The sequence below is a fragment of the Rattus norvegicus genome, chromosome 3 (assembly GCF_021556685.1).
Source record: "Rattus norvegicus strain SHRSP/BbbUtx chromosome 3, alternate assembly SHRSP_T2T, whole genome shotgun sequence".
Lineage (NCBI taxonomy): Eukaryota > Metazoa > Chordata > Mammalia > Rodentia > Muridae > Rattus > Rattus norvegicus.
Window position 1 is genome coordinate 144435175 of NC_141536.1, and position 18482 is coordinate 144453656.

Below are 18482 nucleotides of genomic sequence, written 5' to 3' on the forward strand. Positions count from 1 at the left end.
CACTCAATAGTTGCTGAAGATCCGTTTTGTGTCAGGCCTTGTACTGTGTGCTAGAGTCATGTATGCCCAAGAAGTGCTCCGTCCTCAAGGATTCACTCTTGTGTAGTTCCCATAGTGCAAAATCATCTGGGTTATTTGCAAGAATGCAGATTCCTGGCTTCACCCTTGGTGTTCTGAGTCTTCAGGGATGGAATCAAAGTATATACTTAGGCGACCCATTTCTTTTTTTTTTTTTTTTTTTTTTTTTTGGTTCTTTTTTTCCGGAGCTGGGGACCGAACCCAGGGCCTTCCGCTTCCTAGGCAAGCGCTCTACCACTGAGCTAAATCCCCAACCCCTAACCCATTTTTTTTATTTTTGGCTTTTGTCTTGTCTCTACTAAAACTAGAACCAATTGGGAACCAGATAAATGATATTTCAATGCTAAGAAAACGTGTAATGATGATTGTACAACATATTATCAACATAACTCCCCGTTCCTAGCGGAACACAGTACTGTAGAGGTAGTCACAACTAGACAAAGTAGCTTTCCTGGCATTTAAACCATTTAAGTAAAGCAATTATGGGCAAATGCTTGTGAAGTACCGAGTATTCCAAAACGACACTGAGTTGTTCCAAGGACAGTCGTTCGCCTAAACTTATTTGCAGCTAGAGGCTTTCACGCAGTTACAGTACAAGGCTTTGTTGGAGGGACAGTGCGCAGGTGCACCTCGGCTTTACGCATGCGCATTATTTAACTCTGAAGCCACAGGCGGGAGACTGAGGGCGAGTTTTTCTTCGCCACCTCAGAACGTTCAGTGCTAGAATTCAAAGACTGTGGCTGTCTTTATTTTTGGAGAGCGACTGTGTGTCTCACCAAAACTTCCCTTTCCTTTTGGGCTTCTCTAGTAAGTTGGCTGCCAGTACCTAATATGGCGAGAGGTCTGCACCCGCGCACTTACCCCGGGCGCTTAGCTCGGCTGGGCGGCCCCCACAAAAGGGCGGGAGTTTGGAGGGGCGGGGCCTGGCCTCCTGGCTGAGAGACGCTCAGGGCCTGGCCTGCGGGCTGCTGCAGCGGCCTCGGTTGCTGCGGACCGCTACGAGATCTCCGAGAACCGACCGTGGTGAGGTGGGCTGGGGCAGGCGGGAGGCGCCGAGCGTAACGGTCCGAGGGCCTGAGCGCCCGCGGAGATGTCGCCTAGATAGCGGCTCCCTGTATCCCGGGAGGAGCCCCGGGCCCAGAGAGAGGCTGGGACCGGTCCTAGGGGTCGGGGCCTGCCTGCCTCAGTTTCCTGCTGCAGCCGCCCCTCCGGAGAACCTCACACTTGAGTGGCCCACTCCCGTAGCCCGGAGCTGACGGGATGAGATGCAGCGCTCCCTGCGGATCTCTCTCTGCACCTGGGAGCTTTCCAGCTCCCTGTGCCCCTATGGGCTTTGCGCGTGATCCGTCCCTGAAAGTCGGGTCCCAGCCCGCTGCCCCATCATCAGAACTTTTATTTTTCAGATCTCAAAGATCACTTCTTCAAAACCTTTCTTAAGGCCTGCTCCAGGCTTCAGCTAATCTGATTCTTGGCTTTTGTGATCTTTGCCCAAGTCAGTGTTCTGCCGGCCCCCCTCTTTCATGTTCTGGGCTTGTTTGTTATAAGTCTTGTTTTTTTTTCAACTCTTAAGTCCCACGATGACTACTGGTAACTAAAAAGTTACTGAATAGATGACAGATCTGCTAAATGCATTACCTTCAAAGGCTCCTTTAATCCACGCAGCGATCTATGGTGTGTGTTCTTCATAGTCACATTTTATGCACGAAGAGACAAACACTCCTAAATCAAGTTCCACAGTGAGCTAGAATCCCCTATGTGTATTATGACTTAACTAGATTGAATGGCTGTTTACACATTAGCCTGTAAGATGTGGAGGTCAGTGTTACAACTCACATTTCAATAAAAGGATTGCTTTTTTTTTTTTCTTCTTTAATTGGTAACGAATTGAACCCAGGGTCGTATGCACGCCAGTCAGTGTTCTACCACTGAACTAAGCTCAAGTCCTCTTTTCCCTTTTTATTTTGAGACAGTGTCTTATCAACTTACCAAGGCTGGATTTGAACTTGATGTTCATTTGCCTTGGCCTCCGAAGAATAAGATTTCAGGCCCGTGAGTCTAGGCTGGGCCCTGAGAAGGGTTACGAAGGAGAATTGATATTACCAAATGGATAGTTTTCTTAACAGAAATCAAAGCCAGACTTGCACTGTCCTACGGGTATACCCTCACCCTGTGCTCTAGGAACGCTCTATCACATTTTACTCCTTTTACCTCAGAAAGCTTCAGGTGTGAATGTCATTATTTCATACCCATTAGGAGATGCTCTGCAGGGCTGTGGTTTTTATAGTTTCTGACTCTGTGTGTGTGTGTGTGTGTGTGTGTGTGTGTGTGTGTGTGTGTGTGTACGATGGGGGAGCTGTGCCCTGGTGTGCACTTGAAGGGTATGGAGGACTTTGTGGAGCTGTCTCTTGCCTTCAGCCTCCATGTGGGTTAGAATCATCAGGCAGATTCCTTACCTATTGAGCCATACTCCCATTTAAAAAAATATTTATTTTTTTAATTATGTGCATGGGGGGGCGGCAGGGTGGACACAAATGCAGGTGTCAGAGCCTTAGACCTCCTAGAGCTCAGAGGCAGCTGTTAGCTGCCCAGAGTACATGATGAGAATTCGCATGCCCTGCAAGAGCAATATGGCCTCAAACTCAGAGGTCTACCTTCTTCTCCTGGGGTCAGAGGCATGCACCACTATGCCCAGCTCACACTGCCATTTAAAAAAAAAAAAGATTTATTTATTTATTGTGTATGAGTACACTGTAGCTGTCTTCAGACACACCAGAAGAGGGCATCAGATCTCCTTACAGGTGGTTGTGAGCCACCATGTGGTTGCTGGGATTTGAACTCAGGATCTCTGGAAGAGCAGTTAGTGCTCTCAACCACTGAGCCAGCTCTCCAACCCCACATTTCCTTTTTTGAATCCTAGTTTTCTTTCATCCTTTCTCTTTTGGGATTTTATTTATTTCTATTTTGTATGTATAAGTGCTTTGCCTACATGTGTGTACGTGCACTGTCTGTGTACCTGGTGCCATCAGATGTTAGAAGAGGCTGTTACATCCTCCAGGTAGTTACGACTCACTATGTGTGTGCTCAGAACTAAACCCAGGTCTTCTGCAAGAGCAAGTGTTCCTAACCACAGGACCCTGAGTCTTAGTTTTCTTAATTGTAAAATGAGGACAGTAATATTAGTACCTCTAAGTTTTTCCTTTGTGATGATGAAAGTTGCAGCTGATTACTGTAAGAATGAAGCATGGTACACATTGTATATGGTCTAACTTTTATTCTATGAACCGCCGACATTTTGTAAAGCTGTGTTGGTGATCAGAAAGATCACGTTACTTAGTGTTGTCACTCAAATATAATGGGCACTTCAGACACCAGGTCTGTTTTAGGAGCAGGGAATGCAGCATTGACTCAAATAATGTTAGCTAGTGTGTGTGTGTGTGTGTGTGTGTGTGTGTGTGTGTGTGTGTTGTGTTGGTGTGTGTGTGTGGTGTATATGTATGTATGTGTATGTGGTGTGTGTGTATGTGGTGTGTGTGCATGGTGTGTGTGTATGTAAGTGTATGTGTGTGTGTATGTGTGTGTGCGTGTATGTGTGTGTAGTGTGTATATATGTATGTATGTGTATGTGGTGTGTGTGTATGTGGTGTGTGTGTATGTATGTGGTGTGTGTATGTATGTGCGTGTATGTGTGTGTAGTGTGTATATATGTATGTATGTGTATGTGGTGTGTGTGTATGTGGTGTGTGTGTATGTATGTGGTGTGTGTATGTATGTGGTGTGTGTGTATGTATGTATATATGTGTGTGTATGTATGTGGTGTGTGTGGTGTGTGTGTATGTATGTGGTGTGTGTGGTGTGTATGTGGTGTGTGTATGTATGTGGTGTGTGTGTATGTATGTGGTGTGTGTGTGGTGTGTATGTATGTATGTGGTGTGTGTGTATGTATGTGGTGTGTGTGTGGTGTGTATGTATGTGGTGTGTGTATGTATGTGGTGTGTGTGTGGTGTGTGTATGTATGTGGTGTGTGTGTATGTATGTGGTGTGTGTGTGGTGTGTATGTATGTATGTGGTGTGTGTGTATGTATGTGGTGTGTGTGTGGTGTGTATGTATGTGGTGTGTGTATGTATGTGGTGTGTGTGTGGTGTGTGTATGTATGTGGTGTGTGTGTATGTATGTGGTGTGTGTGTGTGTGGTGTGTGTATGTATGTATGTGGTGTGTGTGTATGTATGTGGTGTGTGTGTGTGTGTGTGTGTGTGTGTGCCCGCCCATTTGTAATCTCAGTACTCAGAAGGCAAAAACTGGATGATCACAAGCTCTAGGCCAGCCTGAGCCACCAAAGCAAGACACTGTCTGAGACAAAGAAGCACAAACCAGTCTTTGTACTGGAGCAACTTACATTTTGGTTAGTTGTTATGCATGGTAGTTAGAGAAAGATAGACATGGTAAATAAAATGCCAGTGCATATGGATAGTGGTGGCGACACTTCACAGCTTACAACTCACTAAGGTGATATTTGATCAGAAGCCTGGTTAGGAACAAATCATGTGGGTAGCAAATGAGTGTGGTTCTTGCTGTGTTCTACAACACACGCAGTGGCTGTGTGGCTGAGGAGTGTGACCTAAGGGAAGAAGAGAAGGAAATAGGATTAATTCATTTGGCTAAGATGGGTCAGTTAGGACACTGGGCAAGTACAAAGATTTGCTTTAACTTTTACTGCTGCTATCTAGGGTGTGTGAGTTTTGTTTTTTTAGGCTGGGTCTCTGTATGCCCAGTCAGTCTTCAAATTTACTATGTAGCCCCTTGGAAAAATCTAATTTGTAGCAGTCCTTCTGCCTCAGCCTCACAAGCACCTGACTTTAGGCATGTCCCATTATCTCCTTCAACTCTGGGTTCTGTGCGTTGATCTCAGGTTGTCAGGATGGCAACCAGCACTTTTAGCCCTGAGCCACCTCAGCAGTCCTGTCTTGTATTTTGAAAGGATTCTCTAACTGCCCCATTGAGAACAAAACAAAAGGACAGAAATCAGGAGGTATCGGTAGCACCTGGGAGGAGTGTGGCAGTGATGAAGTGGTGCTGCTGTACAAGGAGTCATTCAAAGTTTAGAATTAAGCCGCAGTTGTTGATTACCTCACGCGCTCACCATGGAGAAGTGTCGAGCAGATCAGCGGTGTTTCTGGCTTAGCAGGCTCAGGCAAGGGTGACCCTGATCTGAAGCTTTCCACTGGGGGCTGGAAGATCTGTTCTCAGCAGGGCTGTTGGCAGAAGGCCCGGATGCTTTCTCCTGGGCCTCCTCAGGTACTTGTGTGTCCTCAGGACAGAGCAGGTATTTCTCCAGAGAGGTTGATCAGAAAAAGCGAACAAGCAACAAGCCATGGCACTTTCTGTGACCTTGTTGCAGAAGGCATTTCTACCTAAACATTTTTAAAGATTTATCTTACTATTTTATGTGTATGGATGTTTGCCTGCGTGTGCATACACCACACTTCTGCCCTCAGACATCAGAAAAAGGTGTCAGAGCCCTTGGAACTGGAGTTAAGGTGGTTTTGAGCTACCATCTTGGGGACTGAGAGCCAAACGCTGGTCCTCTGCATGCGCAGCAAGTTCTCTTGACTGCTGGGCCAGCTGTCTAGCCTTATATCCCTTTTTCATCCTACACACAAAAAGAGAAGATTCAGTTTTCATGTGTGTGTGTGTGTGTGTGTGTGTGTGTGTGTGTGTGTGTCTCCATCTTTTTTTAAAGACAGGATTTCATGTAACCACTATGTAACTGAGAAGGACTTTAAACTCTTGATCCGTCTGCCTTGATCTCCTGAGTAGCTGAACTTCAGGCCTGTGCCACCATGACCAACTTAGGCTCGATTTAAGTTTGTGGTGGTGGTGGTGGTGGTTGGGTGCTGGTGGTGGAGGTGGTGGTGGTGGTTGGGTGGACTTTTGTTGTTTTCTTTTTGTCGTTGTTGTTTTATTTGTATGGCGGTGTGCATGTGTGTATTCATGTTCACTTGTGGGGGCTGGAGATTGATTGGGTGTCTCTCTTTATCCTAGGTGTGGACTCAGGATCTTACACTTAAACTCAGAACTCACCAGTTTGGCTAGTGGAGATTGTTACATGTGTTACGCAGAGATTGAATATATAGACAGGTCTCGGTCTTTAGATGCTGGAGAGGCAGGAGCTTCCCGGTCATTGCCCCAGGGGTTAGGTAGCCTGGTTATTCAGAAGAGCCCGAGACGCATGTTTGCATATGTATCCTCTCAATCACAAATGTTGGTATCTATTTGTGAATTCTTAACGTTTTTATGGGATGGTGGCACATGCGTGTAATCACAACACTTGGGGAGTAGATGCAGGAGAATCGAAAGTTCAGATTCATCCTTAGCCACATAGCAAATCCCATGACAGCCAGGCCTGTATGAAACCCTATCTCAAAAAAAGACTGAGGGTCACGTATTTGATGTTCGTTTTGGCCTCTTCACATACCAAGTACATACATGATTCATATACATGGATACGGGCAAAACACTCATACACATAAATAAATATTAAAACAAAGTTCTGAGGAGTCCTGTAACGAAGAAACCTATTTAGTTCATTCAGCCCAGGTTCACTCCACTTAATAAATGTCTGCCCAATAAATCTGAGAAGCCTAGCCTTTTCAATTTTGTCATATGTTTTGGTCCCTAGCTCAAGAGGACGTCTAAGACACATACAGCAATGGTTAGACACCCTCCTGCAATCAACCCATAGCTACACAGGAACTGCGGATTTGTTCTGTGAGCCCATGGAGACAGGAAGCCCTGGGTTGAACATGAAGCCCCAGTCACTACAGCTGGTGCTGGAGGAGCAGGTGCTGGCCCTGCAGCAGCAGATGGCACAGAACCAGGCTGCCTCCTGGCGGAAGCTGAAGAACTCCCAAGAGGCCCAGAAGAGGCAAGCAACCCTCGTGAGGAAGCTTCAGGCCAAGGTGAGGCAGATGGCCCTCTGGTGAAGGAGAAAATGGAGCCTCCCCCAGAGTTGGATGCTAGGGTAGGATAAGGGCTGGAGGAGGGAGAGACCATATAGGCCCAAACATTCCTGGTGAGGATGGCCCAGACATTCTGACTTTCAACCATAGCCTCTCTGTGATAGTCACAATCACTCCAAAGAGTGGATTATGTTCCTTCCAAATGTGACATTCCATTCACAGTAGTTAAACTAGTCGCCTAGGTGTGTTCTCTTAGTCTAGATAAGTGATTCTCCACCTTCCTAATACTGCAGCCTTTTAGTGCAGTTCCTCATCTAGGGTAACCCCCATCCATGAAATTGTTTTCATTGCTACTTCATAACTGTCATAAATCGAATGTAAATGTGTATGTTTTCCTGATGGTCTTAGGCAACCCCTGTTAAAAGGGTTGTTTGATACCCCCCACTCAAGGGTAATGACCCACAGTTTCAGAGCCCACAGTTAGCTAAGCCCTAACCCTAGGATTTCTGATTTTGTCTTTCTAATATACAAAGGTGTGTGTGTGTGTGTGTGTGTGTGTGTGTGTGTGTGTGTGTGTTCAAATGCACATAAAGCTGTGAGTGTGAATAAGGAGGCCAGAGGTCAATATTGAGTGTCTTCTATCTCCACCTTATTTTTTTAGTTTTACTTTGTGCATTCGTGTGCATGTGCCTGTATAAGTGTATGCCATGTGTGTGCTGGTGACCTTGGGAGGCAGCTGGAGTTATAGGCAGTTGTGAGTTGTAATATGTTTGCTGGGTGTGGGGAAACTGAATTATTTTTAAAGATTTATTCATTTATTATATATGTCTTATATATATATAAGACACTGTAGCTGTCTTCAGACACACCAGAAGAGGGCATCGGATCCCATTACAGATGGCTGTGAGCCACCATGTGGTTGCTGGGAATTGAACTCAGGACCTCTGGAAGAGCAGTCGGTGCTCTTAACCGCTGAGCCATCTCTCCAGCCCAGGGAAACCGAATTTGAGTCCTCTGAAAGACCAGCAAGCTTTTAAGCATTGATCCATCTCTTCAGCCTCCACCATATTGTTTTTTGAGATGGAATCTCTCACAGAACTGGACCTCATAGATTTGACTACGCTGGCTGTTCAGGGAGCTGCAGGGATCTGCTGCCTGTCCTCTTCAACACTGAGATGGTGGCTTTCTATGTGGGCACTGGGGCTCTGAACTTGGGTCTAGATGCTTGCACAGTAAACATACTCTTGGTTTGTGTTTTGCAACAGAGTTTCCTGTGTGGCCCTGGTTGTCTTGGAACTCACTCTGTAGACCAGGCTGGCTTTGAATTTCTGGAGATCTGCCTGCCTCTGCCTCCTGAGGTGTACCACCACCACCACCAGGCACATTTTACTGACCAAGCCATCTCCTCAAACCCTAGGAAATATTGATCTTTTAAAAAAAATTGTGTGTGTGTGTTAAGTGCAAGCAAGCACACGTGTACCTTACACACGGTATGGAAGTCAGGGGACAATGCCAGGTGTTGGCTATGCCTTCTACCTGTTTGAAATAGGGTCTCTTTGTTTGCCACAGTATACATCAGGTTAGCTGGCCAGTGAACTTCAGGGCTTTCTCCTGTCCCTGTTTCCCATCTTGCCACACGAGTGCTGGACTGTAGACGCACACTACCACCTCTGGCTTAACTTGGGTTCTAGGGATCTGAATTCAGGTCCTAATGCTTACACAGCAAGCACTTTCCTACTGAGCTGTCTCCCTAGAAAGTATTATTTAGAAACTCTTAAGACGATGTGGCCTTACTTCCCAACTGCTTCCCAGGTTCACAGCAAATTTGTCCAAGATTCCTGGAGCCTTTGGGTGTGTTGTTTATGTGAGCTGTGCCTGAGCTTAGGGCCTGCTCTCTTTACTTCAGGTTTTACAGTACCGGAGCTGGTGCCAAGACCTGGAGAAGCGGCTAGAAGCCACTGGAGTGAGTGAGATTCAGTTCTGGACTTCCCCGAGTCCCCAAACTACACTTTTTGGGCTTTATATGCTACCAAAGCAGACCGTGGCTATATAGATATTTGGTAGGAGTCCCTTTGTCTTCAGCTCCTAGAGCTCTATCAATGTGATCTTCTAGAGATCCTTGGCCTGAGAGATTCCAAGCTGTGGTTTTCCATAAATAATGCAGTTTGTGGGGACTTAGCATAGTAGAATAGGTATGTGGAATTAGAGGGAAAATTCATTGTTCACCCAGCAGGTGTCAGTGTTTGTATGTTAGGAAGATACAGGTCTCCAGGCATGCCTGCGGCAGAGGGATGCATTTATTTTGTTGCCTGGGTTGGACTGTCTTTGAAAGACCCCTTTGTCCTGCTTTGTTCCAACTCCCTTAAGCACCTTCTCATTCCCCTCAGAAAGGTTCTCGGGAGAAGGAAAGAACACCTTCTGTGCAGGCCAGGGCACCCCTAGGCACCTTGTACTGTTCTGGGTCACCTCAGTTGCAAACTCGGAGAAGAATGGCAGTCACATCATCTTGTGGTTGGGGATGATGAGTGACTTCCCAAGGACCCAAGTTGATATAACAGATGCTAAGGCTCAGGGTGAAAGATGCAGCTTCCATGCCACAGGTTAGATGCCAAACTGCCAAACTGCTTCCAAGAGAAAGAACAAAAAAAGAAAGTGGGCCACCACTGAAGGAAGCACCAGTGAATTGTCCTGGGGGAGGTTTCCATGCAGCATTGTAAGGCCTGTCTCTGTCTCACAAGGGACTAATCCCTCAGCGGTGGGAAAGTGTAGAAGAGCCAAACCTGGAACAGCTGCTGATCCGACTGGAGGAGGAGCAGCAGAGGTGATGGACCCAACTTACCTGACCTGAGTGCTTAGGCCGTGGGTGGGAAGGATGGGAAACCTCCGTTCCAAGAGTGAACGTGTAGGTGGGAAACTGGGTGGGCATGGTGGTTCCTGTGTGTAACCTAGGCAGGCAGAAAGCAGAGGGGCAGGGAGAGGGGAGGGGGCTCAAGGGAATCCTGTGTCCCAAGGGCAAACAAGACTCTAGTCTTCTAATTCCTGGTGATGGAAACTTCTCTGCCCTGTCTTACTCCCAAGAGGTCCAAGGGCGGGGCCAGACCTTTATTTTGCACTCGCTCTGCCCACGCAGGTGTGAGAGCCTAGTGGAGGTGAACACAGAGCTTCGGCTGCACATGGAGAAAGCCGATGTGGTAAATAAAGCCCTGCAGGAGGATGTGGAGAAACTGACAGTGGACTGGAGCCGGGCCCGAGACGAGTTAATGAGGAAGGAGAGCCAATGGCGGATGGAGCAGGAGGTAGAACAGGAGTAGGCTGGGCACTCTGGGTGCTGTCCCAGGCAGTGCGGGGAAGGGTTAACTTGGACCCGGTGGAAACCGATCTGTCCTTGCTCCTGCCTCTGAGTAGCTCTGCCCAAGCTGACAGCTGTGCCCTGTTTCAGCTTTCTTCCCAGTTCAGCCGAGTCAAGGCTTTGTTGGCAGGTAGCAAAAGGCTCACCTCTTGCAAGAGTGACTAGCTTAGGTTTCAAATGGATCTGAAAATTTATAGTCTGCCTTCATCTGGAGGGCTGCATAGCTCGATGCTAAGCAGGTAGCTGCTGAATTGAATGAAGGATAAAAAGTGGTTCTGGGCCCTGGGAAATGTTCAGATCAGAGCTATAGAAAGCAAATGTTTCTTGAACCTTTGCTGGGTTCTGGGTCTGGGTGATTTGCATGTAGTAGACCACTCAGTTCCTATTTGTTAAGCAGCCACTGCATGTCCTCTTCTGATTAGCCAAGTGGAAGGCTGCTTTTCATCCAGGGGCCTCTGATCTCTTGAATCTCACTGCCAACTTTATTAAACTCTTCAGTATAACTTGAATATAGACTCCTACCCATAAGCTATCTCCTTGGAATCCTTCCTCCCTTTACCCGTCTCCCAGCAGCCATGAGGAATCCAAGACTCTTGTGTTGGTGCTAGGTCCCCTGCCCTTGGGTGTGACTTGGGTTTCTGAACACACAGTTCTTCAAGGGCTATTTGAGAGGTGAACATGGTCGTCTTCTCAGTGTGTGGCGAGAGGTGGTAACCTTCCGACGTCACTTCCTGAAAATGAAGTCAGCTACTGACAGGTCAGTGTGGGGATTAGAGGAGAGGTTTGCCTCTGCTGATTCTGAACTTAAGGCAGCAGGCTCTGTAAGAGAAGGATGGGGGCAGTGCCTGGGAGGGAGAGTTGCTGTCACTGGGTAGATGATTTTCTCAGACCTGCTCCTTAGACTTCTTGGGTTTTATGGCCAAACTCTTTTCCTTGGTTCCTTGGAGTCTTCAATCTTCCTTCCTGTGCTCAGAGATCTGACAGAGCTAAAGGCCGAGCACGCAAGGCTTTCGGGGTCGCTGCTGACCTGCTGTCTGCGCTTGACCCTGAGAGCACAGTCTCGGGACTCCAGTGGGTCTGGGCGATCAGATGAGAGTGAGCCAGCCCAGCTGCTGCTGCTTGTAGCTAAGACCCAGGCGCTGGAGAAGGAAGCCCATGAGAAGAGCCAAGAGTTAATGCAGCTCAAGAGTCAAGGGGATCTGGAGAAGGCAGAGCTCCAGGATCGGTGAGTGTCGTGGGTCCAGGAGGAATCTCTGAGGGAAAGCTGACTCCTAGAGGGCTGTGAGTGGGCAGAAAAGATGTCAAACACACCCCTGCCCTGAGAGGAAGGGAAGTGTGCCGTCTGAGTCCAGTGGCCCAGCTGGTCTGTCACTGTCACTGGCTACCTTGCAAGCAGTCTCTTCCTGCTAGTTTGTAATGTCAACTGTTCTCTGTGACAGCAGTCTCCTTGCAGCCATACTGTGGAAATAGTCATGTCTTCCTGTATACCAGCCTTACCCTGGAATGCCTCCCTCCTTCCCACTGTGCCTTGCCCTTTAACGTAGAGTTCCCATGTCACCTCTTAGGTGACTTCTCTGACTTCAGTAGCTCATAGTCCTATGCATTTTAACGACCTGCTCCTTAGATCCTAATCTTACTGTATCTCTTTCATAACTTTGTTTCTTTCTATCCGTCCTGTTTGAGGGGGGATACATTAGGCTTATTTGTTTTTTCTGTGCTGGGGATTTAACTCAGGACCTTGCATATGCTAATCTGATATTCTGCCTTTGAGCTGTGCCCCTACCTTGGCTCTTTTAATTTTTGGGTTATAATGAAATAGAATTTTTTAAAGGATAAAAGGGAAGACATAAGAAGAGTCCTATTGATTATCAGGGCAAAGTCTGTCATGGCTAGGACTCTCTGCCTATGGTGGTGCATATAAGTTGGGGACTATTTTGTTTTCTCTTTGCTTTTGATTAACAACAGAGATCAGATCTTAGCAAGTTTGTGTCTCTATAGTGTTTTGAACTTCATCTCATAATGTTAAATGCTATATCTCTCATAAAATTAAATGAAAGATTGTGATTTGGGCCCCTAGAGGTGATTCATAATAAAATTATTAAGTCTTACATTTTTCTTTTTAGCCAGGTGCATTAGTCATCACTTTTAATCCTAGCTCTTTGGAGTTACAGGCGGGTAGATCTCTGTAAGTTCGATGTCAGCCTGGTCTACACAGCAAGTTCTAGACCAGGCAGGGCTATGTAGTGAGATCCTGCCTCAAAAGTACATAATAAATAAACAAAAAGGGACTGAATGAATGAACAAATAGTAAGAGATAAGGAAAGGAAGAGGGGCTCCTAGGTGACATTCATTTGAGAAACTTGTTATGCCGGTGCCTGGCTCATCCTATGATCCCAGGACTCAGCAAGAGAGCTAGTACTCCTGCCTCGAAGCAGAGGGTTTCTAGTTCAAGACCACATAGAGCATTTTAGACAAGCTTGGCACACACAGTCAGATGCCCCAGCCCCAAAAGATCAAAAAAGGGAAACGGGAAAGAAAGCCGTCTGTGACGTGCTGGGCACAAAGCTCCAAGGTGCTGTTGAATGGTATGGGTGTTTGTGAGTTTTGCAGAACGTTGTTAGTTATATTGTCCCCCAAGTCACCTGCCCTTTTTCCCTATCAGAGTCAAAACCTTGGGCTGGAGGGACCTTGGAACTATCCCCTGTGGCAATTCTGATGTTCTTATTGGCTTCAGGGTGCTTGACTTCACAATCAAGCGAGGCCTGGAAGGGCCTGGGCCGGGGCTTTCCTTCAGCTCTTGGGCCCTCAAACCCGCGCTCCAGTCTTGAGATGTGGTAAATCCCTGCATGTGTCTGAGTGGCTTTGGCATTCCCCACCAGATCGAGAATATAGAATCACAAGCTATTCAGGGAGTGCAAGGGACTGGGTATACCTAAGGGATTCTGGGGGCTGCCGTGAGTGTGTCCATGTGGGGGCTGAGATGTGCTATTGTGTGGCCTGTCCATGTCCTTGGGCTATTCGGGTGACAGTGCTATGTTTTTCTTCTTAGAGTGACAGAACTCTCTGCTCTGCTAACCCAGTCTCAGAAACAAAACAAAGATTACGAAGAGATGGTAAAGGCCCTAAGAGGAACAATGGAGATCCTGGTATGTTACGTGCTCCTCTGTGTTGTGAAGGCACTGAGAAGGGGTTGGCAGGTTTCTTGTTCTTTGTGGACAAGTGGTGAATGGTGCCAGTTAAATAGCCCTTGATGGAATTCTCCAACACGGAAAATAAACTTTAGCTGCACCTGGAAATTTGTTAACTCATTCATTTACCTGTGCAATAGAATATTAATAACTGTCTATATTCCTGGGGAAAGTACATGTATATGAAATGTGTCTTTATCAGAGAGAGGCGACTTGTCATGGTGTCTTTGAAGCCAGTGTGAGCTACATGAAACCCTAAGAAAAGCTAAAAGGTGGGAATAAGCAAGGTATCAGGGAAGGGATCTGTGGAGAGATTGAAATCAAGATTTAAATCAGTGGGGGACCGCTGAAGAGTGTGGTAGGACTTATCCTGCAGCAGGATGGCTATGAGGAAGATGGCTGGCTGCCATCACATCTCTGAAAGTAAGAGTTGAAGAGAGAAGTGGGTTGAAGCTTCGTCAGTGGCTATGAACTGTAGACAGGTAGGAGGTTTGACAAGCTGGGACTGTCACTGGAACAGTGTGTGTCTTGTGAAAGAGTGAGGCTATACTCACTGACTTATGTCAGGGATGCCACAAAAGCAATTCTCTAAGATGGGACATCAGCTTGTTTACATGTCTCCTTTCACCGCAACACATGTTCTGGTCATTGACTTTTGGCAGCTCCTGAGCCCCTATCCACATGTATACCCCATTTACGTTGGAGTCCACTAAGAAGCTGACTTCTTTTTGCCCATTTAATTCCTTTTAGTTGGGAATTCACCAATGCAGACATCACTGGGCTCATGTAACTTAAAATGAGTGAAGTTGGATTGTAAAGAATTCTGGTTTTCCAGAGCTGTCATAGTAGTCACTGATGCTAGAACAAGGACCTTAACCTAGGCAGTCATTTAGATTTCTAATCATTTATTCTGAGCTTTTTATTGCCCTATTACCTTGTTTTTAGACCCCTTGGGGAAAGTACGGCTGACGGAAGAGACAGAATGTGTCTGTAACTAATGTGGGGAGGAGAATGATGAATTCTCTTTGAGAGTTTGACTTTGAGCCTCTCTTCTGTTCTTTCACCAGGAGACAAACCATGCAGAGTTAATGGAACATGAGGCATCTCTCAGCAGGAATGCTCAAGAGGAAAAGTTGTCTTTGCAGCACGTGATCAAGGATATAACCCAGGCCCTGGTAAGCCTCTTGTCTGTAACTGCACAGTGCCCCCACCTCTCCATGTTCTTGGCTGCCTTGAGTTCTAGCCTGAGGTGTGGACTGAGGGTCATGTAAGGCTAAGTTTCCTTAGTGTACTTGAAGCCTGGGATTGGGGTGTAGGTAAAGTGGTCATTTCCTGCGCTGTGTAGTGGGTAGGTTCTCTGCCTGCTATGGCTCTTAGGTCGTAGGCTGAATTCCAACTCTGTCCTTGCAGTAACGTTTTCTTCCTTTTTCCCCACTTACATACTGCCCCAGAGGGGATTCTAGCCGTGTTGCAAACTCTGAGTTAAATGAACAAACATGAGGAGATGAAGGGACCAGTCATCTTTGCTCTGCCCAGGGAGGGACCTGTGAAGGAACCCTTCAGGTTGCCTAGTGCAAATCTCTGTAACGCTGGCTTGCATTTCAGGCCTCAGTGGAAGAAGAGGACACTGTGACCCAAACCCCAGGTTCTGAGAACTCATTGCAGTCAGACTATAATGACCTTTCCCAGTTTGATTCCCAGGACCCAAACAAGGCTCTTACTCTGGTACATTCCGTGCTGACTCGGAGACAGCAGGCTGTGCAGGTGAGAGCCCCTAGAGCTGCTCCTCAGCCACTGGCATGGGTGCCCGTAGGCACACCTCTAGTCTGCATTACCCCTTTCATCTAGCCAGTCACAAGACATTAAGTTGTACCCCAAAATGCTCATTAATGTCTCTGTTTGCCCAGTGGTTCTTGTGGCTTACAGATACATATATACATACATACATACATACATACATACATACATACATACATACATACACGTATGTATATATGCATTCTCATTCTCTCTCTCTCTCTCTCTCTCTCTCTCTCTCTCTCTCCCTCCCTCCCTCCCAAGTGCATGGATGTAATCTTTGAGTACAAGCAAGCAGAGGCCTGGGAAAATGTAAATGTTCCCTATTCCAAGAGACCCTTAATATCCCCTCATGCCACTACATCTGGTGGGCTCCAAGGTCTAGAACCACAGAGCCCAATAACCTCTGATCCATTAGCATCTTAGCTGTCCACATGTCTGTTCCCAGCTGACTGTTGTTACATCTGTCCTTAGCTGACTGTTATGTCTGTTTCCAGCTGACTGTTATTACCACTGACCCCAGCCCCCTTACCTTGGAGACATTCCTTTGCCTTTGGCTTCTTGTTCATCGCCTTCTTTCCTTTGCTCTCCTTCCACAGGACCTCAGGCAGCAGCTTTCAGGCTGCCAGGAGGCTATGAGCTTCCTGCAGCAGCAGCACAATCAGTGGGAGGAAGAGGGCAAGGCCCTGAGGGAAAGGCTACAAAAGCTCACTGGGGAGCGTGATGCTCTGGCAGGCCAGACTGTGGACCTTCAGGGAGAGGTGGACTCTCTCAGCAAGTGAGTGAGCAGGCTGCTAGTTCCTCCCCTTCCATGTCTGGTTGGGTTTTGTTTGTTTGTTTTTTAATGAAAGCAAAGCCTTCAAAAATTTATTTTGCTACATGTCTGTTTTTAGTTACAGTTTTGCAGGGTTGGGAATCAAACCCAGAACCTTAGGCTTGTCAGGAAAGCATTCTGAGGACTGAGCCACATTCTCGGTTCCCCATTCCTCATTAAGCCACTTCCCATTCACTGTCCCGTGTTTGACCGACTCTTCCTGCTGTCCTGGACCCTCAGATGCTTGAGCCTGCTTTGGTGTTTATTCTATTTCCTGTGGGAAAGCCCTTTGGGTTTCAGTCTCTAAGATTATATAATAAATTATTTTCTGCTATATATATGATATATTGTTGTTGAATAGAAACAAGCTTCTCTTGCCTTTGGCTCCACAAGATCTTTTTCCACTAGGATCTTTGACCTTTGGTCCTTAGGTCTGCTCATCTCTGATCTCAATTTCAGGGAGCGGGAGCTGCTTCAGACAGCCAGGGGTGAGCTGCAGCAGCAACTAGAGGTGCTGGAACAGGAGGCATGGCGACTGCGAAGAGTGAATGTGGAGCTGCAGCTGCAGGGGGACTCTGCTCAAGGGGAGAAGCTGGAGCAGCAGGAGGAGCTGCACTTGGCTGTCCGTGAGAGGGAGCGCCTGTGAGTGTGACCAGACATCTCCTCACCAGGGCCTGGCTTTCCCCACTCTTAGGAAATAGAGATCCTAAAGCCTACACATGGTGGGGTCACGTTAGCTCACTGCTTCCTCCTCTGTAGAAAGATGAGTTCAGTACATTCATGTCGCCTGGTGGTTCTCAATCTTCCTAATGCTGACCCTTTAATAAGTTCCTCATGTTACAGCCACCCCAACCACAAAATTATTTCATTGCTACTTCATTACTGAAATTTTGCTACTGTTATGAATTGTATATAAGTATTAATATGCAGAATATGTAGTATGTGGCCCCAAAGGGATCTAGGCATTCTCGAGTCCCTGTGGGGATGAGGGACTGGGAAGGCCACAAAAATGAGTAAGATACCAACTGTGGTGTCAAGGAGCTTGAGATCTAGTGAAAAGTCAGACAAGCAAATGCTGTGACAGGAAGCTAAAAGAAGGATGTCCGCACTAGAGTGCGAACTCGGTGTCTCGCAAGCATAGGAGCAATAGTTACTGAAAATAGGGGCACTTTTATAGAGGACGGTTTGGTTTGGTTTTGAGTGGGGCGTTGATCTATTTTAATTTATAGGAAAAGGGACCATGGGGACAGAATAGCAAAGAAAAGGAGGTAGGAGTTCTGAGTTTAGAGTTCGCTGGCTGTGAAGAAAAGACCACTGCGAAGTGACCCACTAGTCAAGAGGGAAACCAGGGTCAGTGCCGGCAGTAACTAGTCTGTAATTCCACTAGGTAACGCTGCAGAAAGGAAAGGGACTGTAGAGGGTTGCTGTAGATTTTGACTTTGCCACCAGGAGGTAAGTCTCTTGGCAAATTTGAGATGATATTTGAAGAATTATTGAAAACATGGGGCAGTACTTCATAAAATACTAGCACAGGGCTGTCATGATGGCTCAATGTGAGTCACTCTTCTGATGCCCATGGGTTGTCCTCTGACCTCTCCATGCACATTGTGGTTCCCTCCCCCGACACAAATATAAGTTTTTTGCTTGTTTGTTTGAGAAGGGTCTCACTATGTAGCCCAGGTTAGCCTTAAATCCTGCCCCTCCCCCTTCTTTTTCTTGAGATAGTTTCTCTGTGTAGCCTTGGCTATCCTGGAACTCACTCTGTAGACCAGGCTGGCCTTAAATTCAGAGACCACCAGCTGGGATTCTAAGTGCTGGGGTGGAAGGTGTGCACCATGACTGCCCAGCTTGAGCTCACTCTAGTGCTAGCAGAGAGCCTGGTAGCAGGTTTTCCCCTTGGCCTATTCCCTTCCTCTGTGCCTCCTTCCTTGCACCTTGTAAATGGTGGAAGCTTGAGGAATCCTGAAAACCTGCCAAAGGCTAGGACCATGCCCTGTGAGGAAGGACAGACAGTCCACACACATACATGTGTGTTTAAATTTTAATCTCCAGGGCTGGAGAGATGATGGCTCAGCGGTTAAGAGCACTGACTGTTCTTCCAGAGGTCCTGAGTTCAATTCCCAGCAACCACATGGTGGCTCACAACCATCTGTAGTGTGATGCTCTCTTCTGAAGTGTCTGAAGAGAACTACAGTGTACTAACATATAAATAAAACAAACAAATCTTTAAAAAAAAATTCTAATCTCCAGAGGCAGGCAGATCTACAGAGTGAGTTCCAGGACAGCCAAGGTAACACA

General features: G+C 46.9%; 1 protein-coding gene across 3 annotated transcripts in view; it reads left to right on the top strand.

Annotated features, from left to right (window-relative positions):
• The first annotated feature begins 1001 nt into the window (after positions 1-1001).
• Cep250 (centrosomal protein 250) overlaps positions 1002-18482 on the top strand; it is a 45044-nt gene continuing 27563 nt past the window's right edge. Inside the window, 12 exon segments of one of the 3 annotated variants that reach the window (NM_001427194.1) lie at positions 1002-1106; positions 6757-7036; positions 8943-8999; positions 9775-9857; positions 10167-10332; positions 11036-11142; positions 11359-11610; positions 13435-13531; positions 14641-14748; positions 15179-15337; positions 15970-16148; positions 16644-16826. In NM_001427194.1, coding sequence (NP_001414123.1) covers positions 6854-7036; positions 8943-8999; positions 9775-9857; positions 10167-10332; positions 11036-11142; positions 11359-11610; positions 13435-13531; positions 14641-14748; positions 15179-15337; positions 15970-16148; positions 16644-16826 — 1574 coding nt within the window. In that variant the 5' untranslated portion in view covers positions 1002-1106; positions 6757-6853. 3 annotated transcript variants of the gene reach the window in all.